This window comes from Polyergus mexicanus, unplaced genomic scaffold, assembly GCF_030449975.1.
Source record: "Polyergus mexicanus isolate NDT 795.1 unplaced genomic scaffold, iyPolMexi1.0 SCAF_11, whole genome shotgun sequence".
NCBI classification, from domain to species: domain Eukaryota; kingdom Metazoa; phylum Arthropoda; class Insecta; order Hymenoptera; family Formicidae; genus Polyergus; species Polyergus mexicanus.
In genome coordinates this window covers 8,767,141-8,795,044 of record NW_027223331.1, presented here as the reverse complement: position 1 = coordinate 8,795,044, position 27,904 = coordinate 8,767,141, and the positions used below count along the sequence as shown (strand labels likewise).

The following is a 27,904-nucleotide window of genomic DNA, read 5'->3' as shown; positions in this document are numbered from 1 at the left end:
AAGTTACTTTATAAAAGTAACTCGTTACCGTTACCGTTATTTTTTCTAAAAAGTAACTCGTTACCGTTACAGTTACTAAAAAGTAACGAGTCGTTACAATTTCCGTTACTTTTTTACAATACAAACTAATAAATTATTTTGCATAAGAAAAACTTTTAAAAAATTGTAAGCAAGATTTCATTCAAGGTTTATTACAAAATAAATGATTAAATTTTCTCGAAATTCTTTATTAATTTTTAATAAAATTTGTTGCTCCATAGTATCATCATTTAAATGCCCTCTTTGTGGTGTTAATACAGAGCCACCGATGCTAAACATTCTTTCTACAAATGCACTGCTTGGTAGAGCTGTATTATATTTAATAAAAAGTTTTTTAAGTTTTGGATAGTCGTTTAACATTTCTATATTACAATTATTTGATTTTAAAAACCGTTGCAATTCTTCTTGTTCAGATTCATTTTGCACCGTTTTTTGCTCAAAAATGAAAAAATCATCGTGATCGTCAGATTTTCCAGCTTTTGGAGAATTTTCAGTTGATCGGATTCCCAATAAATCCTCCAAGTAATTTTCAGCACGTTTTCTTTTTTCTCCGGTTAACCAGTTTAACTTAAATTTTGGATGTAAACATGCTGCTATTATTAATTCTTTTGTTTCAAATATTGTAAGAAATCTAAAATCAAATATAGTAAATTAAGCGACATTGTTTGTTTTATTGAAATTAATACTTTTGAATCAATAGTTTAAAATAAAATAATATTTTTCAATTAAATCCTTATTTAAAATTAAATAACATATGTATTAATCAAATTAATAAGTTACCTTTTATTTAAACCTTGCTGAATAGCTTCAACTAATGAATGGCAATCTATAAGGTCAGATTTATTGAGATTTTCTAATTTTCGTTGCAAGGTTCTTAGAACTGGTAGTAAATGAGAGCTCTGCTTTTCCGAAAAGATAAAGCTCTCATTGGATATCGCGCGTCGCGTCATCGCACTGGTCTGCAAGAGCCATAAGTTGATCAATCACATTCAAGCATTTTTACAACATAATAAGAATGCTAATTGGTCGATTTGCTTACGGCTTTACGGTTAAGATAAAAGTTTTATCACGCACAATAGCAAGAATAATATCTTAAATAAATCAAAAAATTTGAAAAAAGTAACGATAAAAGTAACTGTTAAATTCGTTACTCGTTACCGAAAAATGTAACGAAGTTACTTTTTCCGTTACAAATAAAGTTTGTAACGCCATTACCGTTACAGTTACCGAAAAAAAGTAACTGTAACGGTAACGGCGTTACAAGTAACGCGTTATTTCCCAACCCTGCTAATAATAATCTTTTAAAATCTCTTATAAAATTTTGGGTTAATTATAATCTTTTCTTATCTATACAAAAAACTCTATTCCAATGTATTTCTTTTAAATTTAATGAGTATCTTTAATAATAATCGATCCTTACAATGTAAAGCTGTAGATGCTTACAATTAGATCCGTGTCATTTTTAATAAGAATAAACCTTTTCACGATTGTACAGGTACGCAGTTTTTTCACAAATTATATATATTCAAATTTTGCCGTAATTAATCAAAAATATATGTAATAGAGCTTCGAATTAAAGCTCTAATTAAAATTGAATTTGCTATATCCATATTCCATGCATTTCTCGCGAAATAAATGTGAAATTCATATTGAAATTCAACAAGGATATTAAAAACCATGTCCTTCTAAATCAGATTTATCTCATTAACAATATTGCTGTACTTTTCTTTTTCTATACTTAACTTAGCATTCTTTCTTCGAAACATTGCACATTTCAATTAAGATCGCTGTTCATACCCGAGATGCTTCTCGTCAAATCGATGTTGAAACTCGACATAGATTTAGTCACGTTTTTCTTTGATGTATTTGATTTTATTAATAGAATCTTATCACTGTAGTTTATCTTTACCTCTTTATACAAATTTAATGTCTTTCCATTGCGTCCTGACGCATGTATACATTTTAATTAAAATCAAAATCACTCTCCGTGTTCGAGACGTTTCTCTCGATCGTCGTATCTGTGTCAGAATCCAGCAAGGATTTAATCACGTCCTTCTTCTTCTTCGTCCCGCTAACAGTGTCTACTTGTTGCGGTTCTTCATCTTTGCTTTGCGGATCTTCATCTCTGCTTGATTTGTGTTCCAATTCCGGATTTGCCTGTCTCTGCGAGGTTTCTTCCGTTTCCGGTTCTTTTTCAGGATTTTCAACGACAACGTTATTATCAGAATTATGTTGTTCTTCCTGCTCGTATATATTATCGTACACCTGATTAGGATCGTAAGAAACTTGTTCAGTGTAATCATATGCCTGATTACTAGAACTGTTCTCGTATCCTTGATTGGGGTCGTATTGCTGGTTAGGATCATTCCCGTATCCTTGATTAGGGTCGTAATTATAATCGTATGCTTGATTCGGATCCTGCTCGTATTGCGCGTCAGGATCATGTTGATATTGTGGATTATTGAGATCTTCAGGATATTGCTCATACTGACCATCCACGTATTCGACATATTCCTGTCCCTCTTGAGCGTATCCTTGCGCGGCATACCTCTCGTACTCCTCGTTATTAACTCTCTCATATGACACACCTTGGTCATAATGATATTGCTCATTTGAATTTTGTTCGTATTGTCGCTCTTGGCTCGAATCCTCGACGTATTCTTGCTCGACACTGTATTCATTATCTTTTATTACATTTTCAGATCGATCATCGATTTGAGGTTCTCTCGTCTCGTCATTATCCTGCTTCTTATCGTTATTTTCTTTTGATTCGCCAAGTTCTTCATTTGTGTGAGATGCGATCTTGGACTCGTCGGCTTTATGTTGATTTGAAATTTGAAAGGTCACGTCTTCAGCATTCTCGACAGAGGGATGATGTGTTTCGTGGGATTCGCTCGCTTTGCATGCATCCAACTTTTTCGACTCCATTTCTTCGCGAGGAAGTGTATCTTGCAGATGATGCGTATTCTCCACTTCATCATTCGCGCCGCTTTTCTCGATGAACGGTAACAAAACATGCGATTCACTTGCAATTTCATCGACGATTTTATTCTCCGTCTCTTCGACGTCTTTTTTCACCACTCGAGCTTCGTCAGGATCGCTCAAATCTAATTCTCGAACTTCCTTTTGCACACTCGCAAGATTCCACGGCGTCAATTCTTCGGCGACATCGAATAGACCATCGATATTCGATTCTTCACCGATAACAAGATCGAACTGTTTCTTCTCGGATGCGTTGTTCCGATCGTCGATATGGGTTCCATTACTCGAAGATGCGGCTGTCTTTTTGTGCGTGTCGTCTTTTTTCGCAGCATTATTCCAGCTCTCTTTCGCAATCTCCGTGTTTCTACGCGTTTGCTCTAATTCCGTTGAGTGTGTCGCAACATCTTCTCTAATTTCGTTCTTTGCCGAGATTCCGCGTCCTTCAGCCTCGCGTTTTCCTTCGAACTGCGATGTATCGTCTGTTGTCGCTTCGCGGAGTCTAATTTCGTCCCTGACAATTTCCGCGGATAAGTTATCGTTGCCACTTTGCCCGGTTGTATTTCGTACAATCTCCTTCAGTCCAGTCGTCTTCGACGCAAGATCGCTTGCCAACGTCAGCATTCTATCCATCTTCTCGGACACTCGCTCCTTCCTCGCCCGATTTTCGACCGGAAGCTCCGCAGCGTCTTCCGATAGAGTGACATTCAGCAGATCACCGCTAGTGTTTTGTTCATGGTCCAGCTCCTCCAGACTCGTTACACCATGCTCTCGATGGATTTTCCGGATTTTGCTAATGTATTGGTCCAATTCATTTTCCAGAATCGCCGTCGTTCTGCCATTCTCGTCCAAATTAGCGTTATGCAGTCCCAAAACGTCAATTGACGATCGACATGGAGTCTTGGCACCATCCGTGCTCCACAATAGATGCTCGTTGTGCCTTATCATATCGTCCACGTCATCACTAGTGAGGGAATGGATGGATCCTTCGTCCTCGAACTTTTGCGGACTAGCCTCGATATAGTCCATATATCCCGGTAACGGATCGATTTGATCAACGACACTTATATTGGGGTCTACTCGATATGTATTGGATTTCGCAGTCATTAAAGTAGCTCCTGCAACATCGGACCGATCGTATTCTCTTATCTGCGATTGCGAACTAGATAACATTATATTAACATCGTCACATTTAAGCGCGGTCAAAGGATCGAATCGTCGTGAAACAGGCTCATTTCGCGATGTTTCTTCGTATCGCGCTTTTCCAGCAGGAAATTGCGTCGAGAGACCAGAAGTCGCGGCTTGCAGCGATTCCACATGCTCTCTAAAGAATCGATTAACGGGAACAGTATCGGGTTGAATCTGATCCAAGGATGACATCGGCAAAACCGGTGCTTTCGTATGCAAAGCACGAAAGTTGCCGACATTTTGAAGATCACGAGATACACTCTCGTCATAATCGGAAATCGTTCGTGGATATTGACGGGTATTTGGCGAGGATATTGCTGACACTTGAGTGAGCTGTTCGCTCGGTGAGACATAAACGTGCGGTTCACGTGGAACGCGCGTCTGATGATAATCGGCACCGAGGGGTGCACTTAGTGGCGTAGTTGGCAAGATCGGAGAATTATTTAATAAAATGCCGTTTACAGCAATTTGATCATGCAACTTGGATGTGGAGGTAGACCTTGGCTGATTCGATTGAGTAGACAGATGCACCCGCGGTGACGAAACGCTTCTCGTTTCCGCGGATGCTATATCAGGCTGTGCCAACGTGACGATTTTCTTCGTATACTTATCCTCATTCTGACTAGCGATACCGCTGTCTCCGGTGACGCTACCAGGTTGTCGACGATTGGCGTAAACCCGAAGCAGGTAAGCTTCATATTGCTTCTGAAAAAGTACCAAGATTTTCGCTCATTAAAAGGGTTAATATCTATTTGCTCGCAACAGCTATATCTTATTGTAATTATAAGAGCAAAATACATACAATGTGTAGAAAATTTAAGATATTGAAATAAATTCTTTTCTCAAGATAAATTTCCAAGAAATTTTTCAAAGTTCATTTTATCAAAATTTTTAAATAATTCTTAAACAATGAAGAAATTAATTTTTATCTCTCTAATCAATCACTGAATCAATTTTTAATTTCTGTTACTTTTTAACAATTGTGATAGCCATTTCCAATACAATCCAATATAATTAATTTAATATGATATTTTGTTATAATGGAAATATAGTATTGTGAAATAATTTTTCTAAAATAGTAATAAATTTCTAATTAAAATAATAGATACTCACTCTGAGAACATTGAGTCTATCTTTTTTCGCGCTTATTAACGCGAGCTTGTTCGTGACCTTGTCCAATGCTGCGAGAAGCTTGTGATTCCTTTCATCTCTCGTACGTTGTTCCTCTAAATACTGTATGTATCTCATACGCAACCGATTTATACAAGCATCGTGTCTGCAATCAGAAAATCGTCGAGCTACGTCGAATGATAAAAGTTTAGATTCCACAAGCATTCTTACTGAAGAAACATTTCTCTTCATTTGTGAGCTTATAACGTAATATTTATCCATTTTACAGACGTATAGTGCTGTAAAATTAGAATTAGAAATAAATAAAAATTATGTCTTATTTTTCTTCGTCGACACTCTTCGGTTATTATTTATCGATCAATTAAAAATTTAATACGACTTCCATATAATCGAAGAACATTTCATGACACCTTGATGACAGAAGGTTGCGTCTCTCCGCAATTACATATATACCAGGTATATAAATATGAAACCGGAATTTGCCCATAGATGGCCCTAGCTGTCAATGTAGTTACCGTCAAACTGGGTCGTTGGTACCATTTTCTTGTTTTGACATCTGATAAAGATTTTCAACTCACAACAATACAAATTTCATACAACAGCATAGTTTTTAATAGCGTTGAACATATCGAATCTTGTGCCTGGAAACTGCGATTTGCGGACAGCATTGATTTTCTGTTATCATTTGAAGAAAACTGCTGCAGAATCGCATCGAATGCTTGTCGAAGCTTACGGTGAGCATGCTCTTGGTAAATCACAGTGCTTTGAGTAGTTTAAAAAATTCAAAAGTGGCGATTTTGACGTGAGAAACGAAGAATGTGGAAGACCACCGAAAAAGTTTGAAGACAGCGAATTGCTGCTAAAACCTGGCGAAACCGTTAATACTGAACGCTACCGATAACAAATGATCGATTTGAATCAAGCTTTGCGTGAAAAACGACCAGAATATCAAAAAAGGCAACACAAAGTGATTTTGCTTCATGATAATGCACCATCACACACAGCAAAACCGGTCAAGGAAACAATTGAGGCGTTTAGTTGGGAAATACTTTCGCATGCGGCTTACTCACCAGACTTGACTCCATCCGATTACTACTTATTTGCATCGATGGGACACGCACTTGCTGAGCAGCACTTCACTTCTTACAAAAATGTACGAAAATGGCTCCATGAATGGTTTGCCTCAAAGGAGCAACAGTTTTTTTGGCGTGGCATCCACAAATTGTCAGAGAGATGGGAAAAATGTATAGCTAGCAATGGGCAATACTTGGAATAAAATATTTTTTATCATTTTCATACAATAAACGTGTATTTTCTATACAAAAATTCCGGCTTCATATTTATATACCTGGTATATATATATATATATATATATATATATATATATATATATATATATAGCTAATGTATCGCCTTAAGAACGCGCATTATCGTGAGCATGAAATATGTTTGCGTTCTAATCCTGTCTCCGCGATCGATGAAGTGCTCGGATGTCTCGGCCAGACACGAATCGGGACACGTAAACAACGAGAGAACGGAATTCGCGAATGGAGATATGTCGGACGACGATGACGAGAATGAGATTATGCTCGCAGTGTTATTGATCGTCACATCCCGTAAAACCGGGTTGCCATTGAATCGATATCGAGTATTTTGGGAAATTCCTTTACACCTTTGCTGCGCTAGATGAAACGTAGAATGATTCATTCTAACTTCCGCATTTTAGACTCGAAGAATTTGCTTAACGCATTATTAAAAAAAAAAAAAAAAAAAAATTAGATGAATTTGATTTATTTTTTATTGTTTGAAAATAAAATTGATTAAAAAAACTTTAAATTAAATTAAAAGAATTATAACTATTTATTACTATGAATTTTTATAATACACGATTCCATAATAGGTTTTATGTCACGTGTCATATTATGTGTGCACAGACTTCATACAGCGGCTCTATTATAATATTCAAATCTCTCAACAGCACGAAAAATTCAAGTTCAATGAATTCCAAATTTTCATTTAGTCAAGACACTCGCTCACCTATCATGAGATTCTCGCACGAGATCGTTGAATCGCTCCTCCAATCGTATTCTCTCCTCCTCGCTGGAAAATTTCCAACAATTCATCTTCATAATCATTTTTCTTGCAATGCACTCACGCAGTATGCGATTATTTCATGAAAACTCGATGTACTTGCCTCATTCGCAATTTCTCCTGAAGTTCAAACATCCTCTTGTAATGATCGTGGCTATCATAAAGCGATGCCATGCTATGGGCCATTCAAAAGTCAAAAAGCTTAAAGTCGATTGAGCGCATCGAGAAATGATATCGATCGATTCAATAATGCAAATTCAAATTGCGCACGGATTAAGTCAAAAATGGCGTGGTTTGAAACACAAGATCGTTATAGTCTTATTTGTTCGCATAATTTAGCGAGCATCGAAAATTAATGAATCCGAATAATGCAATCTAATATTTGAAACAAACGTCTTTCTATTTCACTCCATTTTCCATAGTTTTTAAGCACCTTGAATCAGATAAAAAATTATGTTAATTCTTTCAAAGAAATATAAATTTTATAAAATAAATAAGAGAGAGGAAAGATACAAAAACATGGAAATTTTTTAATTAAATTAAAAGAGATTGTAAAAGAAGATATAAAATATTTAAAATAAAAAGAAACTTATTCAATAATGTATGTGAAGTATATATTTTCTTTTAAATAAAAGCAATTCTTGAAATGAAAAAAAGAAAATCGAGGGATTTCTATATATTTTTTTCAAAATTAAGAAGAATTGTACGGATGTGTCGAAATGATATAAAATTAACAATTCTGTATAACAATTTAAATACGCGATGCATAATCTCTAAACTCAAAAATAATTTCAAAACAATCTAGAGATCGAATTGTAAAATAAAACGCAGGTATTTTAAGTGTCACAAAGATGCTCGAATCACCGCGAATTAATGGTGACATATGACGACGATGTAACGAACACTCGCAGTATTGTAACGCGAAATATTCGAAGATCAATTCCGATATTCGTTTCCTCGTGATAGGGAACGATTCTTCGTCATGCCGACGCAGCGAGCGACTGTCACGGTCGACCGTCGACATCGGTTCTGCCGTGGCAGGTCGAGGCTGTTTCAGCGGGTAAACACGCAGGTGTTACATTCCCTATCCCCTTTTGTGCCGAGCGAATTCGACTAAGCAGCAGCGGTTATTTAATTCAAGTTTCGCGATATTACGAAACACGTAAATGCATTTAAATCCACACAATTATCATCCCAGATTGATATGAATCGCGCGTTCTTTCCATTAAGAAAATCGAACTCAGGGGATATACAGTATTTAGTAAAAAATTATATGCATATATATAATAAAATATAATAAAATAATCAAATTCAAAATGTATCAAGAAAAATAAGAAATAGATTTAATATTATCTAATACTTTCTTTTTTCAGAAGAGGAAAATTTTACAGCTAATGAACGTTTCTCAGTTCATTTTAATTTGCTAATTGTTGACACAAAGCTTTTATAAGGAAAAATCAAAATTTAATTCTTTCATCTCTCCTTTGAGTGCGAGATATATTATATAATCTTAAATTGAATTTAATAAGAGGCGTAGATAATGTTCATTCACATCATTCATCTCATACAATATATGTAGAATAGTATAAAAATATTCTTACTCCTTTATATTTTATATCAAATTCCATTTCACCAGTTTCTATAGTCTATATTCTATATAATTAAAAATGTAAAGATCAAGTTAAAGTTTTTAACACCATAACGTAAGTCGCAAATATCGCAATATCGATAAAACAATCAATAAAAACCATATTGCCTGTTAATGTAAAGAAATATAACTAAATTTCATCGATTGAATGAAAAAGGATACGCTTAAGAATGTTTTATCTATGACGCAGTTCTCTTGCGGTCACGTCGCGTGCCAGTCGCGAATTTTCTCCTAGGTATTGTATGCGCCGACCTCCGACCTTTTATTTAGTTGATTTATCTTGGTAAAATGACAGACACAAAAACGTGTATATAATATTGTGTATACATATATCAATACATTACATTGTATTAAGATAAATCTATTTTTTGTTATACATTTACTAGCTACATCGAAAAATGCTCGTTTACATTTCACATTTTTCGAAAATTTTTTATTCACATCCTATTAATTGTCAGATAATTTCAACAGAAAATGAAGAAGATTAACTTGTACAATATTTTATTTCTATCCTTGCGTCTTCATATCTTATACGATCTTTTTGTACTTCGCACGCAAATGTTCCGTCAGTTCTGGCGTTTTTGATGTTGCCATATAAAAGATTAGTTCCATACTGTCACCATCGATTTTATACACTCGACGCGTCTGTCGAGAAAAGAAACACATTAAATATCGTGCTATTGAACATGATTATCAACGTGCAATATTTATACAAAAATTGTACCTCCGTTACAGTTGGGAAATGCGGTATCGATGCATCTGTTGTCAATATATTGGTGCTTTTTATATCAATAGTTTTGGTACCATTCATCAGCTCACCCTGCTCGACCGTGAACAGACCTATATTATCAATCAAACTTAGAGCAACCTTGTTGGTCCCTGGTAAGATCTGCAGGAAGCCCGTCTCTCGATGCATCGGCATTCCCATTTCCGGATGCCAACTCTGCGCAATATAATTGAACATCGGTTGACCTAGGGACGTGATATTTATCTCATCGTAATAATTGAACGACTTGATGGTCGGATATATTCCGACTGCGGGCTCTTCCGTTATCCATACGCCCTCAAGCCAGGCTAGCACATGTAATAACTCGTTCAACGGTAATATTTTCATATTCATTTTTCACAGCTGTTAAATAATATAAATCTAATGAAAGTGATAAAAATATTAAATATATTTAATATGTATCTTGTCTATATCGTTCTATACGTTCACTCGTTCTATACGTTCAAGCGCGCTATTGCAGGCTGAACTGTATACTGCGAAATCGTTGCATGAAATTTCCAGTATTATACCTTCCTAAAATCTTTCATCTATTATGATTATATGTTAGCATGCAATGTTTTTTAACATCAAAAACTATTCAATTCTTATCTCGCAACAGAAATTACGATTGTCGATTATAGAAAAATACATACTTCGTGTATTATGAAGTTATTATGTAATAGCAGTAAACTATATCTTTTGTGGTAATTTTGCGAGATCTGAATGATGGATAATATTGAGACTTGCGAATACGTAATAGATTTGTCATGTAACATGCGCACACAGATAATATTGCTGATGCGGAGAAAATTAATGCATAAAAAATGGATAGTTGATTCAAAGCGCGTTTTACCTGTTATTCTAAAATTTTATTCATTCATAATACTTATACAGAAAGTTGCAATAGTAAATAGTGAAAACTATAGAATAAAACGCGCATTTAAAAGTTTATCTTTACTTTACATTCTTTACATTCTCTTGGTTCACTTTTACATACTTTACTCGCAAATGTTCAGTCAGTACTGGAGTATTCGATGTTGCCATATAAAACACATGCTCTAAACAATTACCATCAAATTTGAATTCTCTGCGTATCTGAAAAAAATCATAAAATTTAAAAAATATAATTTGCATATAATTAAGATAATATTTATATAAATTTTATATAAATTATGGTATATTAAATTGAGTAAAAATTAAAAATGTTTAAACACACCTGTGTTACTTGCGGTGATTTTGCCCCTTTCATTCTTAGTATATCGGTACTGTTTAAGTTAATGGTATTATTAATTACTTCACCCTCTTCAATAGTTGCTAAACCAAAATTGTGTGCCAAGATAAGAAATATTTTGTTAGTCTCTGGATTCACTTTCAAGAAACCTGTTGATTGAGCCATTGGTCTTTTTGATTCTGAGATGGAATAGCTTCGAGCAGTATAATTAAACATGGGTTGTCCTGTATATGTAAAACTTATCTCCTCGTAATATTTAAAATTTTCAATAGTCGGATATTTGCCATTGCCATAATTGTCTGTTCGCCATGTTCCTTCTAGCCATGCTAATGGTTCTAATGTTTTGGGTAATAGTAAACATTCCATGTTTCCAATGTGCTTTATTCCGCTATATCAGTATAAATATATGTAGAACAGATGATGAGCAAAACTTTTAAGCAAATTTAAATTTTAAGAATTTCAAATCTTAGTGTGTGTAAAATATATCCTGTAAATATAATTATAATTAAGATTAGATATAATATGTCTAAAATTAAGTTTCTGATGACTGATAAGCTACGTAACTCTTACCTTATTAATATATATTACACTTTCTTTATATATTATGTTATAGTTGGTATAAAAATTTTATTTCAAAGGTAGATATTCTCTATTCGAGTTTGTGTTTAATAAAAATATATAATGTATTTTCTATTTTCTGTTAAATTATATAACGAATTACACATATATTTTAACAGCTTGATCTGATAATGAGAAAGATATGTATCATATATGTCTCTTAAGTTTTTCTATATTACGTACTATTGTATTACTTTCCATAACCTTTGTTATAATATAACGGCGAAAAGTTTTAAATCATTTTAAAAAAAGTATTTTGATTCTTCTCTCGCCTAAATAATTTTTTATCTTGAAAACAATTCACAGACGAACAGTAAAATTTAATAATTAATATTATTCTTCAATAATTTTAATCGTGTCGTTTTTAGTAACAGACAATAATATTATTGCTAATAAAAATCGAAGAATTGTTATTAAGCGCACACATGATAATCATCTCAAATATATTATTTTATTTTTTCGAACTTTTTAAACAATTAAAACAATCATATGTATGCAGAAATACATATATGCGTCAAGTATCATTACGAGAAACGCATGCGCGTGTCACTTGATGACATGTGACGCATTGTAACATGTAACATGCTCCAATATGTTGAGAATATATTAAGTGCTTTTATAGCACTTATAAAGTACTCATGTATACATTATGTCGCTCCACTAAAAATTTATCAAATTATACATCAAATGTTTTTCTCAATTCCTTTGTTTTTAATTTTTTTAAATTATTGACATGAAATCATGATTAACGTGAGCGTGAGTCAGCTTGTGAATCAAGTGGACAAAAATACATTTACGTTATACACAGAATGGGAAGATACACATTTTAAAATAATATTATTAAGACCATGCACGGTACCACTGAAAGGAGAGGTATATAATCTGATTAATATTTACTCATTCGACTGTATATTACTTGTATATATAATAACTTGTATATATAATAAAATTTTGATTTTGAAAAACTTGAACAAGTTTTTTATTATTGTCAAATTTAGTATTGTCAAAGCAAAATGTCACTCTTGATGATTATCATCATAATACATATCTTCTATCGCATTTAATACATATATCTAATGATGTAATTATCTCTATATTCTAGATGGACATAGAAAAGGCCAATTACTTTCTAGGTCATTTAGACGAGTCTTTTGAAATATACCTGGAAAAAACCAGACTTGCGTTTTCTGGTAAGAATGCTGACATACAGTTCTTTCTGCATGATGATACCTTTACATGGAAACAGCAAAATATTCTTACTCGTGGAGAAATTGCAATATATCCTCTTTCAAATATATTAACTATTTCTGATATTTTGAAACAATTGTTGGAGCTTTATCAAAAATGTCAAGAAGAAATACTAACATTGGAAAGAGGCAACAAACGCCTGAATGAAAGCAATATAAAGCTAACCAAAGATATAGAAGAAATGATAAATGTAAAAGATAAAATGGAGAAGGATCTTTACACGAGATTTCTTTTACTTCTGAATGCAAAGAAAAAAAGGATCAGAGAGCTTCAGAAGGCTTTAGATAGCAATAAACAAACAACAAAGTCGATATATGATGAAACTACTGACGATGAAAGTGAGAAATCAGATGTAGAAAGCAAGAAAGTACATAATACTGCATCATCTAATTCAAGAAAACGCAAAGTGGATTACAAAAGTGAACAGAAAGCTACACCAAAGAATAGTAAGATGAATTTTAGAATACGTACAAATTCCTCATCGAGTGAAGATACAAGTCCTGAGCCATCTACTAGTAGAAATGAGTTAACATCACAAAATATAGACATGCCTCATACAATAAAATTAAAACAGGTTCTTAATATTTCAGAAGAAGAATCTGAAGAAGATCTATTTACCTAATAAAAAAAATTATACATTACATTTGCATGTTCTTTTTTTACAATTGATCCTCCATAGGCACATTTGTTTTTCTCACCTTCCATAGGCACATTTGTTTTTCTCACCTTCTACACTGGAGATTTGAGGATCAATCCAGGTTTTCTTACTATTCTAGGCTTTCAAAAAATCTGATAAAAATCAGTTCTTCATTTTAAAGTGTCTACTACATTATCCAATAGTTTTTTGAATCAAATGTTCAAAACTTCTTTTAATAAAATTTTTAAATTTAAGCAAAAACGAGGGCCTACAGAAGGCCTTCGAGTATGCCTACAGAGAGATATATTATACCAAATTCAATTGTATTATTAATTATATACTCTAATTGAATATATATGCAGTTTTTGTAAATATTTCAACTATTATTTCTTAATGTAATAAATTTATATTTATATATTGATGACAAACATTTTATAAAATATATAATCAAATATAAAATGAGTAATAATTTTTTAATAAAAATATCTTAATAAAAAATAATTATGAGACATTTAGTTGATCTCTTTTACACGAATTCTCTTATATTTAATAAAACCAAAACCACGATTGTTCAAAATATTGAATTGTTCATTGAATCATTTTCTTTAACGCTTAAATCATATAATTAATAAAATTAAATGCCACATGTGTATAGATGTATTGCAAACGGTTGAATTCAAGGATTGGGAAAGAGATCGAAGACTTTTGCGAGATACGATTTCGTGGATAAAGTGATTAAGAAAAGTAACAACGATTCAATTGTCAAAGATTGCCTATGTGTTAATATTATCCACAATATTTTACATAAAATATATATTACAATATTATCATTAATAAATAACGAATTCGGTAATGGTAATATTACTTTAGCTTATCGCGTTTCGCGCTTTAATAATCAATATGCAAATGCCTTTACATTTACATATAATTAAGTACATCGTTCCACATTAGAAATTCAAAATGTGCAATAGAAGCATCAAGCGAATTTAATATATGCGATATCACTCGACGATTTCATTACAGATATCAATCTTCTCGTCAATCTAATTGATAATTGACTTACGATTAGTATATAGTTTTTATTTTGAATAGAGTTAAATATATGTGTGTGTATTTTCTCTTCTCTATAACTCTATATTATGGAAATATTTACGATTGCTTGAAATTGTAATAAATGAATATCGTACGCGCGATGTCTCGAATGTATACATATAGTTAATATAGTTAATATTTGAATCTGCTCATCTAAGAGTAATCTCAGAAGAATTTGCAGGTAAATTTAACATACAGAATAAAAACGTATAATATAATCTTTTCGACTGCTTCATTGCTCGTAATTATAATTGAAAATATCCTTTTAATGAATCTTTCCTAACATATAATACATAAAACTTATGTGTTAAGAACTGTAGACTAGAACATGGCCAAATATGTGTGAATTCTTAAATCTATTTAATTTAGGGACATAAAATGTTGCTGTTTCCAGTAAGATTATGCAACCGTTGAGCTAACAGAACAAACTTACATAAGCCGAAATGATAGTGCAATATTAAATTATAATTGCATAACGAAGTAAAAGTTCCTTTAAAGGATTCAATAACAATAATTATTAATAGCGCTATAAAATCACAAAACAATGATGGTTCGGAATGTCAAAGTGCATTGCTCGGTGCCACAAGCGAATACATGAATAATATAGGAATTTCACGTACACATGTACGCGTCTTGTTACCCTTTTCAGACGCGGAAGAGCCAAGTGGCTGGATCAGAGTTTGGTCTGAATACAGGTTTGAAAGGTAGCAGAAATACGTTTTGATTGTATGAGTCATTGAGAAACGTTCAATTCGCAACAGGTTCTCCGAGAGGTTCCCTCTCGCGTTTGCTCCTTTCAAACTCGCATTCAGACCGATGTTACTCAGCCGGGCATTTTCCGATTTATTACTGCGCCTAAATCCGGCACGATCTGCTTCTGCTCGCGATTGAACAACAGAGTTCTCGCATTTAAAAACGACAAATCCGGTAACTGATTCAGAATCTTCGCGGTCTCAGCTTGCACGGTCATCGGTCGACCATATCGATCCATGACCACGTGTTCCGTACTTTGCGTATTCTCTTTTCTACCTACCGATGTCTTTCTATGATAATCATGTACTTTGGAAATATTATTGCTTACCAAAAACGACTTATTGTTTGTCGACGGAACATTTCTCAAAGCTTTATGCGACTGGCTGTCTTTTTGCTTCGCTCCGAAATCTTGTTCGATTTTCTTCTTCCATTCTACTGCACATGGTCCTGGCAATGGTTCTATTATCTTGGATGTCTGAGACGATTTTTGCTGTTTTAGCAAACTATTAGTAAATTCGAGTAAATTTTGCGATTTTACAAGCTGACTTGGTTCTTGTACTTCTGATGGATCTGCATAATAATAAAAAATGATTAACTACACATAATAATTAATTATATAATCAACTATAAACATAGTAATTATAATACTATAAACATTCAAAATCAAGCAAATAAGCAGAAACTATGAATATTTGATATATGTGCATATACGAAAAAGATATTTTTCATTTGAAACAAAAATTATAAATATATCCATATGTACACATCATATCATATACACACAACACACACATATAATTATACTTTAGCACTTACAGTAATACACGGAATTTGTTGAGCAAGCTGACTGATGATAGGATTCGGAGTGTGTGGAGCAATGGGGTGTTAATAGAGGATCAAACGGACACAACAAATCCAGAGGCAGAAGAGCGGACAACCCACCACCACCTGTATTGTTATTTTTCGCAAGATTTAAAAAAAGAATTCAACACACATGTCTACGTGTTATATCACAACACCATACAGAATAAAAAATTGTTCAAGAGAAAATATTCTTTTTCTCTTTCGTTATATGTGATTATATCAAAGTAGCAAAATATATGAGAGATTTAGCATCTTTTTTTCTTCTTCAGTGTAATACTTCAACTACCACACACATTTACGATAAATACTTACTAGCATCTAGAGGATTTACAAGACCAGAACTATTCCAATCAAATTGGGCAGCAGGTACTTCCTAATATAATATTACAATTATTAATAAACATGTAGATTGTACTCACACGTATATCCTATGGAAATAAAGCTTCAACTTACATCTGAACAAGCCGCGCCTTGCATCCTGCTGGCATTGGATGTTGAAGGCTGCTGAGATTCAATGGTAGCTTTAATCGGCTCCAACGGAGTAAAGCCAAGATTTGCAGCAAACCTTGGTATATTCGGATTCCATCTCGGCCCGAATAGCTTTAATTTCACAACAAATATTATTATTTTTTGAATATATTAAAAAAGGTATTAAATATTTTCAATTTAAAATACATGCTTACAATATTCCGGGAATCGATACCAAGAGCATTTAGAAGAACATTGTTACTACCACTATTCGCCCATTGATAGGTGAGAGCATTAGTTTCTTCCACACTTTTCACATTTTGCCAAACTTTATCCATTTCATCTATTAAAGATTTTAACTCGACTTCATGATATTCAAAAATTATTGGAAACATATTTGTTATTATATCTTCTATTTTATTCGCGGCCTGAAATTATTTTGATTGAAATATGTCAAAAAGTATATTATAAATTATATTATTTATATTTAATGCAAAAGTTGCACAAAATCTAAGCAAAAGCAAAAATACAATTATTTTTCTAATAAACTATATCAACTATCTATTATAAACATTCCTAAACTCACATTCTTGTTCTCTATCTGACATATAGATTCTTTCAAATTAAACTGCTGTGTCTCTACTACATCCATTGATGTTTCAAAATTGCTGAAATCTCCGAAATCGTCATCGTCCTCAGGTACCTTCATTTCTTTAGCACCATCATTTAATTTCGATTCTATTGTTGCATTCGAAAAATTAGTAAAATCACCAAAATCATCGTCTTCGTTATCCGCGCTTTCAAAATCAGAATAATTGTTTTCTTGTACTTCGGTGGCTGGCTCCATATTTCGTAAGTGGAAATCATAAAATTCGCCATCGCTAAAATATACTACAGAATTTTCGCTTTTATATGTGGCACATTCGCTCGCAGTATTTGTAAAATTAACTTTATCTTTTAAACAGTCAAGGGATGTATTAGTAGATGGCAGTGAAGCTTCTTCAATTGATGAAAATTTTTGTATACAAGACGTGTCGGAAGAAAATGCGTCATGAATTTGTACTGTTTCGCATTCACTATTAATGGATATCGGATTGTAACTACTTGGCAATTTCGATACACCGTCAAAATTTTTATGCTCCATAAATTCCGTAAAGTCGGAATTATGTAGACTATGTGTATCGTAATCATCTTCCGGAATATGCTGTTTGTTTATTTTTTCGTTACTCGAGCTTTTTTCCTCATAAGCAGAAATTTCCTCAATTGCCCCATTCATACTTGTTTCTTGAACAATTTGATTCTTTGTTTCTACAACTATATATTCGTTTTCTTTTGATTGTATGATACTTTCTACATCATCTTTATCGCAGACGTTATTAGGAAAACTCTCATCGTTTTTCATATTAGATTTTTGAACATAAATATCTTCGGTATATACGGATGTACAATCTAAATTTGATTTCTCTCTTAGAGCATCGTCAAAAGTAAAATCAAAATTAAAAGAATCATTTAAAGTTTTACTCGATTTGCTCGTCTCGCCATTAGATATTACATCATACATCTCTATATATTTTGGTTGAATACCGTATTCACAGTCTGGCTGACTAAAAACATCAGTACTGTCTACATTAAGGTCTTGCGAGGTAACAAAATTGGAAATTGTCCTTTCATCGTGAATGAAAGTAGATTTATCATTAATATGATTGACACAGACATCATTCTCACTATATGGCGTGTAAGTGTTTCCTATTTCATCTGTTACATTGCATTCTGTGTGTATGGAATTAGGCTTATTATCATATTTCATCTCTGAAACTGTCATAGTCACATCTGTCTTTTTATCACAAACAGTATCATTCCACTCACTAGAATCTTTGAACTGTTCGTAATTGTAAAAATCGTCATCCAATTGTTGCAGAATATCCGGCGTACTTGTAGGATCTTCCAAATCCAAACTTGTAGGTTCTATCTCATCATTTGCCTCCAAACCATTAGATGATCCTTCTTGCTCACTGACTGTCTTTATACTATCAGCTAAACTACTATTGTTGCTACTAATTACATCTGTATCAACAAAATTTTCCTTAGCTAAAACATTCCGAGTACAAACGTGATCAATGCTATTACTAGTCTCAACTTTATGCGACTCGCCATTTCTAGGTACATCTAATACATTGTGTTTTGTAATACTAATATTTTCGAAATTGTTTTCCGATACGCTACTATTATCTGTTCTATCTTTCAATTTTATATGGCTCACGTTATCCTCCCTCTTCTCGACAATCAATAGGTCATCAATAACGCCACATTTCAAGGCTTTGTTTATTTTAGAGCAACTGTCTAATACTGGTGACTCGTTAATACCATTTATCCTAGGAGATACGTTCTGTGATATTATTGGTGTTTGTATCGGAGTGATCAGTTTCTGCGGGGACTCTGACGAAACAGATAAGCCTATGACAACAAGCCTATATATTAGAGGATAATTGTGTACGATAATGTGAAAGATAACGAGTGTTGGAATTGTTTTAGATATTAATGGTTCGACTAATTTACAGATAAATACCATCTATTCCGCCAGCTGTGAAGTCTCCGAATTCATCTTCGTCGGACTCTCCGAAGTTGTCTAAGGGTGGAGGTGTTGAGCTGACTAAAGGCGGGAAAGCCATGGTTCTCCTTTACTTCATGGAACATCGACAATGACAAAATCTTACATAACTTTTTACAAACATTGACGAAATTAAAGAGCGCAACGATAAAGACATAGTAAATGATGAACTTTCAAATTTTCGCTCTAAATAACGCGCAAAACTATTGCGCAGTAATTTACGTAAAATCGTTCGATCGTCGCCGCGTTACTTTCAATCGCATCTCACGGACTTTGTTTACAATTATATCGTCCCTTCCTCTCCACATGCGTACAGCCGTTACATACATATGTCAAAACGCATTAAGGTTAAGTCGTGCTCGAGTACACGGGGAGGATCCTCCCTCGTGACTCGAAACAGACCCGCGGAAGATTGCGCGACGAAGGTTGATCGACTTACTCGCGTAAAAGATTAACGATGACGTTCTTACTCTCGGCCACTACGTACCAGTAGTATCAGCTCCGCGATCTCGGGAACACGATTCTATCTCGCCATCGTTATTTCGTGGGCCATCACGGCACGTATTCCGCGAGCGCAACGGGCACTCGAGTGATTATCACAGCCAAGTGTATCAGGTCGTCCGTCCAACAGATCGTGCGCAATGATTAGGTGCACGGTGACGGCAGTCATAAGGCATTATAGATATGTAACGCACACATCACACATCACCTGTTCTACGATACGCAGTCGTACGCGCGTGCGCGCGCACCTGTCATTCGTTACGCGCATTTTCGCGGTTCTTTAAAATTATGTGTACGCAGTTTTTAATTCTTTTACAATCATCTATATATACATTATTCTTTATACACATTTGCAGTCGCAATAAAAGAATAAAATAGTATATAATAAACATACTAACGTTAAAAAAATATTAGATAGAAAATAATTACGCGACAACATACAGTTATTGTATATCTTTTATAATATATATCTATATTACATAAATTGTTTTTTAATATGTTATGTATCAATTTAAATTATATCTAATTTATATATTTCCTTTTTTATTTTGTTCTCTTATATATATATTTTAGTATTATATTATATTTTTTATAATCTCTTCTCCCTGTCTCTCTCTCTCTCTCTCTCTCTCTTTCTCTATATGCGTGGAAAAATTTGTTGTTTATTATAAAACAGATAAATTAATAATTTGTGTGATTCTGTATTCATTATACAATAGTATAGTATGATCATGTTGCACAAATAGATTATTATATACATATTTGTTATTCATCAACATAATGATTAAAATACAAGCATAATGATAAAAGCATAATTCACACTGTATTTGAAATGTGACAAAAGTTTCAAGATGTATCCTGCCTAGAATTATGTTGGGTGCGTCTATGTTTCCTCATATCTCCTTTCTGTCTGAAGCATCTACCGCAGACATCGCATGCATGAGGCTTTTCCCCAGTATGTATCTTAATGTGATTATTTAAAGCTTCCGTTCTGGTAAAAGCCTTTTCACAGTAATGGCACTTGTATCTACGATCACCACGGTGTATCAATCTATGCTGATAAAATACGGACCCGGTGAGAAAAGCCTTATTACAGACATCGCACTTGAATGGCCTCTCCCTCGTATGCTTCTTCCTGGTGTGATCCGCCAAATCCGGCTTTATCGTGAAACGCTGATCGCAATATTCGCAAGCGTAAGGCTTGACGCCCATGTGGAATCTCTTATGAGTCCACATGTGACTGGACTGAGTGTAACTCTTTCCACAGATATTACAGACATACGGTCGCAGTCCGTTATGCCGCCTTTTATGAGCATTCAACGAATTTGCCGTGGGCAGTAGATTACCGCAAATATCACAAGGAAATTTGGAACACTGATCTCGCCCATGATCCTGTATATCCTTGCTTCTGTCGAATATATTTCCGCAAAGTTCGCATACGAATTTTGCATTGCCGAACTCGGATAATCTGGCTGCATAATCGTGTCTCTTTTGCTTGTGTTTGTACAATAGAGATAATTCCTTCATGTCCTTGTTGCAGATATCGCATAGAAAGACGATGAGAACTTTGAATAATCTTTGATGTTCTTTCCAATGTAAGATAGCCTCTGCGAATGATTTATATGTAGTTTTGCATATGTTACATATGTACGGTTTCTCGACGACGTGTCTATTCTGATGAGTCTTTAGATTGTCCACTTCGGTAAAGTGACTGTTGCAAAATTCACAATGATACAATTTCGATATCGATAACTCCTCAATTAACGTGATCTTATCCTCGTGTATTTTGCAATGACCATCGGCGTCATCGCAAGAGATAAATACTTCACCGCATTGAACACATTTCCAGACCGTCTGATTGTTTTCAATAACAATGCAATGACTCGCAACATGTTTATTCAATCTCGACTTTTGTGTAAAGCTCTTCGAACATTGCAAGCATTTGTAAGGCTTCTCTGGCAGGTGCGTCACTATGTGACGCTTCAGGGTATAACCATCGGAAAAGCCTTTGTTACACACCTCGCAAATATGTGGCCGATTCTTACCGTCCACGCAAATGTGCATACGGAGCATCTCTTGATTCTCGAATAATTTTCCACACTGCAGACACGAGATGTTAATATCCTTGGAATGATATCTCTTGTAGTGATAGAATAACTTCAACTCTTTACCGAAAGTTATTTTGCAGATTTCGCAATACAACGCTTTCGCACCTTTGTGAAATTGCGTGTGGAAATTCAAACGCTCCTCGAAACTAAATGTCGTGTCACATGAAAAACATTTGTACGTCTTCGTTGTGCTTTGCATACTGGGCTTGCACTTGTGACCATCTAAAGTCTCCTTGGTGTGATAAAGATTCATACACGCACCGCATTTCAAATATTTCTGCCTATTTCCTAGGCATTGTAACATAATAGAACAATTTCCTTTTTCCTTATCAACGTTTATATTATTAAATATATTTTCTTCGTCACTGCTTTCTAAGATTATATCGTTCTCGTATAATTCTATATCTTTCACATGCTGGGACATATTTTCACATGTGTTCATGTAACCCTTTATACATAAGGGGCAGGATTGTCGGTCAGATAAAATTTGATTTTCATGATTGAAAGATTGTCTCTCCTTTAGCATCGTCAAGAGAATTTCCTCTGCTTTAATACATTGTGTGTCAAACCTATTGTAACAATTTACTTTCTCAATACAAGTCAAACAAAGCTGTTTCGGTAATGGATCTGTCTTTCTAATCTGCAATATGAATTATAATATACAATGCATATATTTACAAGAATTTATATAATATACATATATCTGCAACAATTATAATATATATAGTATATATTTATAAAAATTTAATAGCAGATATATACATATATATATACCTTAATACTTAGACATGTATTTATTTTATGTGCCAATTTCATTGATTCGCCAAGTTCAGAATAGACATATATTGGATTAGTAGTTTGACCAGCACACAATCGACAGAAAGCAACTAAACTATCTTCTTTCTCATCTTGGGTCGATAATTCTAATATTTCATTAGAAGAAAGTGGTTCTTCTTGAGACCACACAATAGAGCCATCCAAATCATCAATATCATCTTCATGATCACTTAGTGTACTAATCGATTCTGCTTTAAACATATTTTATAGCTGCAAATCATTATAACAGTCTTTGTAAATAATCAATTGCAAAGCAAAATTTTACATATTAAATATGTGCAAAAACCAACCATATAAAATAATGTTAGAAAATTCATCTAGAAACTATGAATAATTTTTCTACATCTTATTTACACAATAAATATTTAATATAATTTCATCATTTTTATAAGTATTTAATTGATGATAAAATATCTAAAATAAAATTATAATACAGACATATTACTATACATGTTTTAAATTTATTTTACACATTGTACATAGATCAGCAAAAAAATACTTGAAATATTGCAATGAAAAAATGGAGCAGATTACCTTTTCCTTGAAAAGAGCACAAATATTCAAATATTCTTTCATGGCAAACTCAATATTCTTGTGCTACTATCATTCAACTTCTTCAATGACAAACAAATTGGCTAGGTAACTAGAAACAACTGACCATCTCTTTTTCATTTGTCTTCTGATATTAATGTATATTGTATATAAAAAAGTAGATATAAGAAAAGGATACATACATACATGTATATATATATATACATATTATTATATAAATGTAAAAATACATCATTTATTATGTACACAATTAGTCTTAGTCTTCCAGTATGCATTCTGTTATAATCAATGTTATAAAAATAATTAATGTTATAAAAATAATTAATGTTATAAAAATAGCAAGTGTTTTCTTTTATGTCGATTTGTATTTAATTTAATGATTATTATATATTCTTCCAAATTCTCTAAATCTTTTTTTTTTAAACAGCCTATATATGTTAATAATAATGTTATTAATAAATTATAACTTTCTCTTATTCATAACAAAAAATTATTTAATTCAAAAGTTATTAATTAACGATAAAGGAGATAAGGAATTTATACAAAAAAATTAAGATTATATTAATTAATTATAACATATCGCAATTCATTTTTTGTTCTGCATTCACGTAAACGTTTGCAATGACGCAATGCAGTTATTAAGTTTAATTTAGTCTTGTCGATCTTTTTTTTGGTTTGCCTATAATAATCTTCAGCTGTGAAGAAATATAAGTATCCTGAAATTCATTTTGATATAAATTATATATATATATATATATATACACACACACACACGTGATGTGTATATATATGCATAATATTTATAACATATTATTAAAGACATATATATATATATATATATATATATATATATATATATGTATGTATATATACACACAACAAAAATTGCTGAGATGGAGAATTTACCTTTTTCTTCTTTAATATTATACTCTTGTTTTTTATATTGTAGATACAGATTAATTTCGCCCCTCTTCTGGGCAGCAGTCTTCCCCAATGATAAGATTGTATACTTTGTAATTAGCGTATTATTTATATCACTTATCAAATTATTAATTGTCTCCAAAGTTTGTCTCCCAATAATATATTTAGGCACTTTATTAAATTCTTCTGGACTGATAAATAGTATCGTTGGGCATACTTCTGATTCATTGAAAAGTGTTCTTTTACAGTTTATTATTTCTTTTTCAATAATATCACTATCATATATAGCAGATATCTCATTAGCAGATATTTTATTAGCAGACAGTTGTTGTCCCATCAATTTGTGTGAATTCATAGCACTTTTTGCTGTAGAAGTGATTTGAGTTTGAATGCATTTTTGCTTATCAGCATTTTGATAGCTTTGTATAAGCTCTAATGGAACATTTTCCTCTTGATGTAATATTCTTTTGTTCAAACTTTCAATCAGCGACAATAATTTCTGCAAATATAAAGTTCTAACTTTTCTTCAATTCTTTAATAAGAAAAGATTTTGGAGATAAACAATTTGACAAACTTACTCTAGAATGTGTATTCTGTTCTTTCATTTTCTCCAAAATTGTCCTCATGTTATCAATACCGTACGAGACTTGCAATACTTTGTTATGTATTTCTTGAAGTTCATCTTTTATATTGTGTTTACCTATAAGAGATAAAATATGATTTCAAATTAGTACTATATTGTTGAAATTGTATAATACAAAATAAGTAATAAATAATGCAAAATAATGACATACTCTTTATTAATGTTGTAGCTGCATTAAGTTGATGTACTCTCTTGTATTGCTTATCAATTACTTCTTCTAGATTATCCTTATTATCCTGCTTATCCATATTGTTAATTCACTGCATAAATAACATGAAATGATGTACTCTGTATATAAATATATATATTCTTTTTTACGATGTGTTTCAATTTATTTCAGATTATTTGAGACATAAAACTTTTTTATATATCACATCAAGGTTATATTGATACGTATCAGTCCTTAACAAACCGTTTTAAATTTGAATTTCCGTCAGACAAAGCGGTTGGAGTTTATTTCCTACCACCGTGAAATATTATGTTCCGAAATAGACTAATAATTTCACTTATTTTAGGGATGTGTTCAAAAGTCTTACCCGTAAGGTGAAGTAACTTTTAATTGACCAATTAGGACAAAGAATAAGAGTGCTTTCTAGTAAGAAAACACAGACTATCGAATAGAGATTTTCTAAAATCCCGAAAATTTTTCTATACGATAGCCAATCATGTGACACCTGCATCTAGATGTTTCTTGACGGAAAGTACCCTAGGTGAACAGATAGATTTAAAGTTTCTATTCTGGTATAGATGTTTTTATGTACGTCTTCTAATAAAATTGAAATTATGCAGAATAATATGGCAATGCAGGTATTATAATATTATACATTTTCGTATAATTATCGTGTATAAGAAACATAAATAAAAAAATGCGTTATTTATTAAATCAATATTTTTTTTCTACATAGCTAATATATACTATCAATAAGTTACTAAAATATTCCAGAAACTAATTTACCCAGACAGCACAAGGATGTCCTTAGGACGTCCAAAGGGCATCCAGGACATACATGTAGGATATCCTCAAGATATCCCATTGTAATCCTCAGATTTCCTCTGGATGTCCTGAGGAAGAGTAAATGATAGCCGTATATTAACCTCTGGAGAATCCAGAGAGATCCTGTGGAACATCCTAAGGATTTTTATAGGATATGTTAGGGATATTTTTCGTATGTTTCAAGGAGCAAATTTTAAAATTTAAATATAAATTAAAATTATGTTTTGTTATTTACTGCCAATATTAAAAATCTAATATTAAAAATAGTTCACCGTTCTTTAATATTTGAGGCTTTCGTGCTGTACATGAATATTTTAGGTTTGGCTCCCGGGTTTGAGTTGTATAATATTTTCTAAACAATCCAATATCTGAATTCCCTATGTTGGGATTGCATCAGAAATTGAACTGATAGAAAATAATTACATTTGTAATTTCCTGTCAGTTGCTCTTTGCAAGCTTTATATAATTCTTATGACTAAATCTCAAATACGAGTTCGCGTGTCGCATAGCGGTAAACAAACGAACTAGCGGTTGAATACTATTGTTTGTAAAGTTTTTGGAATGTTGCGAACAGTAACATTTCTCATGAAATATTAAATAAATAATAATTTTGGATATATGAAAATGTGCGCATCAAATTCAATTATTAATATTAAACGAAATTAACGTTAACAATTAATTGCACATGTATATGTCCTCTGGAAATCCAAAAGACATCCAATATAATAGAAGGGCAGATATATCCTACAAACATCCAGGGGTTATCCAGTGGACATTTATAGGACATTAATACTTATTATAATACTTAAGATTTCTAAATTGTATAAAATAGCCGACACAACTAAAAATAATTATGTATGCATATTAAACTTTTATAAATATATTTATAATAATATCTTAAAACATCCTACAAATGTCCTGAACCGTCCTGGACATATTCAGGATGATCCTGAGGATGTTTTGTGCTGTCTGGGTATCCATCTTATTTTTTACTTCATAGAATCATTGTCTCGAAAAAAAAATATTCAATAATTTATGATAATTAAATTAGCATATAAATTACAAACATTATCTTATATTAATTACTATCTAATGACGTGTTTTTCAGAAAAAAAGAATCTAAAATGTATCGCGATGATTAAATTAAAAACCAAGGTCAAGGGGTAAAATTACATCATATTATATCCATTAAATATTGATTTATGCGTCATTTAAATAAAACCACAAGCATATTGGGAAATTTTGAATGTATTTATATGCATTTTGCTCGCATTTTCAGCAATTATATTGATATTTATGTACATATACACATCTAAACCTCTTAAAAGAAAGATAGGAAAATAATGGAAGCTATCAGTTAATTTATCAGTTATATCGCGCAAAGTTGTATTTTTGCGCAATGTTATGAAAATGATACACAAATACTGTGAATAGTGATATAAAAATAAAAAATACTAATCAGTGCAAAAAGCATTTTAGAAACATATATTATATCACTATCATATCACTATCATTACTATATCATATCATATCGTTATCTAAAAGTGGTATACAAATAAATCAGAATTACACAAATCCACAAGGAAATTGCATCAAATAAGAGAGCAGATTTTTTTGACAGATTCAGTTTCTAATATAAATTTATATCGATGCATAAAAGAAGATGTTAATTCCCTTAAATGTAAATTGCAAACGTTTTACAACAGAAATGTAGATATGCTTTCGCTGCTTCCTTTTTTGGTTATATGAAATTTACATTGAATTTTTTCAGTTTCTTTTTATTTTCATATCAATATCCGGCGATACCGCAAAGCACGTGGCCCGGACATATAGCAACAGAAGATGGTACGTCACACACTTTTAACACATCGCGGCTTATTTCTCTCAGAAATCCTAATGGAACAGAAGAAATATCATAAGATAAAATAGAAAAGGAAAGTATTTGATTTTTTTATCAACTTGTTTTTTTCTATCACTATTTTCGTTA

At 32.5% G+C, this 27,904-nt stretch overlaps 7 protein-coding genes across 15 annotated transcripts; 1 reads left to right on the top strand and 6 right to left on the bottom strand.

Moving 5' to 3' along the window:
- Positions 1-1,285: 1,285 nt before the first annotated feature.
- Positions 1,286-8,656, bottom strand: LOC138937684 (centrosomal protein kizuna). 4 transcript variants are annotated; one of them, XM_070304191.1, is made up of 5 exons: positions 8,293-8,656; positions 7,532-7,861; positions 7,375-7,437; positions 5,320-5,482; positions 1,286-4,911 (listed from the first exon to the last, which is right to left on the bottom strand). In XM_070304191.1, exons 2-5 carry the CDS (start codon positions 7,612-7,614, stop codon positions 2,002-2,004), a joined length of 3,219 nt encoding a protein of 1,072 aa, XP_070160292.1. In that variant the 5' UTR covers positions 7,615-7,861; positions 8,293-8,656; the 3' UTR covers positions 1,286-2,001. The 4 variants fall into 4 exon arrangements, with proteins under 4 accessions (XP_070160292.1, XP_070160289.1, XP_070160291.1 ...); XM_070304188.1 differs by lacking the exons at positions 7,532-7,861; positions 8,293-8,656 and having other exon boundaries at positions 1,287-4,911; positions 5,320-5,504; positions 7,375-7,458; XM_070304190.1 differs by lacking the exons at positions 7,375-7,437; positions 7,532-7,861; positions 8,293-8,656 and adding an exon at positions 6,408-6,587 and having other exon boundaries at positions 1,287-4,911; positions 5,320-5,504.
- A 368-nt stretch (positions 8,657-9,024) lies between these two features.
- LOC138937453 (peroxynitrite isomerase THAP4-like) lies at positions 9,025-10,304 on the bottom strand. Its single transcript, XM_070303762.1, has 2 exons — positions 9,801-10,304; positions 9,025-9,721 (listed from the first exon to the last, which is right to left on the bottom strand). The coding sequence occupies exons 1-2, from the start codon at positions 10,194-10,196 to the stop codon at positions 9,605-9,607; spliced, it is 513 nt and encodes a 170-aa protein (XP_070159863.1). The 5' UTR covers positions 10,197-10,304; the 3' UTR covers positions 9,025-9,604.
- A 177-nt stretch (positions 10,305-10,481) lies between these two features.
- Positions 10,482-11,799, bottom strand: LOC138937452 (peroxynitrite isomerase THAP4-like). Its single transcript, XM_070303761.1, has 3 exons — positions 11,644-11,799; positions 11,059-11,560; positions 10,482-10,937 (listed from the first exon to the last, which is right to left on the bottom strand). Exons 2-3 carry the CDS (start codon positions 11,437-11,439, stop codon positions 10,797-10,799), a joined length of 522 nt encoding a protein of 173 aa, XP_070159862.1. The 5' UTR covers positions 11,440-11,560; positions 11,644-11,799; the 3' UTR covers positions 10,482-10,796.
- A 413-nt stretch (positions 11,800-12,212) lies between these two features.
- Positions 12,213-13,645, top strand: LOC138937451 (DNA repair protein XRCC4). Its single transcript, XM_070303760.1, has 2 exons — positions 12,213-12,564; positions 12,794-13,645. The coding sequence occupies exons 1-2, from the start codon at positions 12,433-12,435 to the stop codon at positions 13,559-13,561; spliced, it is 900 nt and encodes a 299-aa protein (XP_070159861.1). The 5' UTR covers positions 12,213-12,432; the 3' UTR covers positions 13,562-13,645.
- A 441-nt stretch (positions 13,646-14,086) lies between these two features.
- On the bottom strand, positions 14,087-20,048 carry Afti (aftiphilin). 4 transcript variants are annotated; one of them, XM_070303757.1, is made up of 8 exons: positions 19,832-20,048; positions 19,320-19,434; positions 17,340-19,207; positions 16,969-17,181; positions 16,739-16,885; positions 16,598-16,658; positions 16,238-16,369; positions 14,087-15,991 (listed from the first exon to the last, which is right to left on the bottom strand). In XM_070303757.1, exons 2-8 carry the CDS (start codon positions 19,420-19,422, stop codon positions 15,492-15,494), a joined length of 3,024 nt encoding a protein of 1,007 aa, XP_070159858.1. In that variant the 5' UTR covers positions 19,423-19,434; positions 19,832-20,048; the 3' UTR covers positions 14,087-15,491. The 4 variants fall into 4 exon arrangements, with proteins under 4 accessions (XP_070159858.1, XP_070159857.1, XP_070159859.1 ...); XM_070303756.1 differs by having other exon boundaries at positions 19,849-20,048; XM_070303758.1 differs by having other exon boundaries at positions 19,320-19,429; positions 19,849-20,048.
- A 346-nt stretch (positions 20,049-20,394) lies between these two features.
- On the bottom strand, positions 20,395-23,557 carry LOC138937554 (zinc finger protein 665). The gene is made up of 3 exons (XM_070303933.1): positions 23,342-23,557; positions 22,745-23,017; positions 20,395-22,610 (listed from the first exon to the last, which is right to left on the bottom strand). The coding sequence occupies exons 2-3, from the start codon at positions 23,006-23,008 to the stop codon at positions 20,709-20,711; spliced, it is 2,166 nt and encodes a 721-aa protein (XP_070160034.1). The 5' UTR covers positions 23,009-23,017; positions 23,342-23,557; the 3' UTR covers positions 20,395-20,708.
- A 107-nt stretch (positions 23,558-23,664) lies between these two features.
- On the bottom strand, positions 23,665-25,477 carry LOC138937716 (SKA complex subunit 1). 3 transcript variants are annotated; one of them, XM_070304246.1, is made up of 5 exons: positions 25,460-25,477; positions 25,075-25,183; positions 24,859-24,980; positions 24,266-24,779; positions 23,665-24,075 (listed from the first exon to the last, which is right to left on the bottom strand). In XM_070304246.1, exons 2-5 carry the CDS (start codon positions 25,169-25,171, stop codon positions 23,921-23,923), a joined length of 888 nt encoding a protein of 295 aa, XP_070160347.1. In that variant the 5' UTR covers positions 25,172-25,183; positions 25,460-25,477; the 3' UTR covers positions 23,665-23,920. The 3 variants fall into 3 exon arrangements, with proteins under 3 accessions (XP_070160347.1, XP_070160346.1, XP_070160348.1); XM_070304245.1 differs by lacking the exon at positions 25,460-25,477 and having other exon boundaries at positions 25,075-25,360; XM_070304247.1 differs by lacking the exon at positions 25,460-25,477 and having other exon boundaries at positions 23,665-24,054; positions 25,075-25,360.
- Positions 25,478-27,904: the final 2,427 nt, after the last annotated feature.

Coding starts and splice junctions, on each gene's coding strand:
- LOC138937684 (XM_070304191.1), bottom strand. CDS start 7,614: ATGGCCCATAGCATGGCATCGCTTTATGATAGCCACGATCATTACAAG. Junction 7,438..7,531: donor CAGGAGAAATTGCGAATGAG/GCAAGTACATCG, acceptor GAAATTTTCCAG/CGAGGAGGAGAGAATACGAT. Junction 4,912..5,319: donor ATAGACTCAATGTTCTCAGA/GTGAGTATCTAT, acceptor GTACTTTTTCAG/AAGCAATATGAAGCTTACCT.
- LOC138937716 (XM_070304246.1), bottom strand. CDS start 25,171: ATGGATAAGCAGGATAATAAGGATAATCTAGAAGAAGTAATTGATAAG. Junction 24,780..24,858: donor AACAGAATACACATTCTAGA/GTAAGTTTGTCA, acceptor TTATATTTGCAG/AAATTATTGTCGCTGATTGA. Junction 24,076..24,265: donor TAATATTAAAGAAGAAAAAG/GTAAATTCTCCA, acceptor AATGAATTTCAG/GATACTTATATTTCTTCACA.
- LOC138937453 (XM_070303762.1), bottom strand. CDS start 10,196: ATGAATATGAAAATATTACCGTTGAACGAGTTATTACATGTGCTAGCC. Junction 9,722..9,800: donor ATTTCCCAACTGTAACGGAG/GTACAATTTTTG, acceptor TTTTCTCGACAG/ACGCGTCGAGTGTATAAAAT.
- Afti (XM_070303757.1), bottom strand. CDS start 19,422: ATGGCTTTCCCGCCTTTAGTCAGCTCAACACCTCCACCCTTAGACAAC. Junction 19,208..19,319: donor CACAGCTGGCGGAATAGATG/GTATTTATCTGT, acceptor TTGTTGTCATAG/GCTTATCTGTTTCGTCAGAG. Junction 17,182..17,339: donor GTCAGATAGAGAACAAGAAT/GTGAGTTTAGGA, acceptor AAATAATTTCAG/GCCGCGAATAAAATAGAAGA.
- LOC138937451 (XM_070303760.1), top strand. CDS start 12,433: ATGATTAACGTGAGCGTGAGTCAGCTTGTGAATCAAGTGGACAAAAAT. Junction 12,565..12,793: donor CGGTACCACTGAAAGGAGAG/GTATATAATCTG, acceptor TCTATATTCTAG/ATGGACATAGAAAAGGCCAA.
- LOC138937452 (XM_070303761.1), bottom strand. CDS start 11,439: ATGGAATGTTTACTATTACCCAAAACATTAGAACCATTAGCATGGCTA. Junction 10,938..11,058: donor AATCACCGCAAGTAACACAG/GTGTGTTTAAAC, acceptor GATTTTTTTCAG/ATACGCAGAGAATTCAAATT.
- LOC138937554 (XM_070303933.1), bottom strand. CDS start 23,008: ATGTTTAAAGCAGAATCGATTAGTACACTAAGTGATCATGAAGATGAT. Junction 22,611..22,744: donor ATACATGTCTAAGTATTAAG/GTATATATATAT, acceptor TTCATATTGCAG/ATTAGAAAGACAGATCCATT.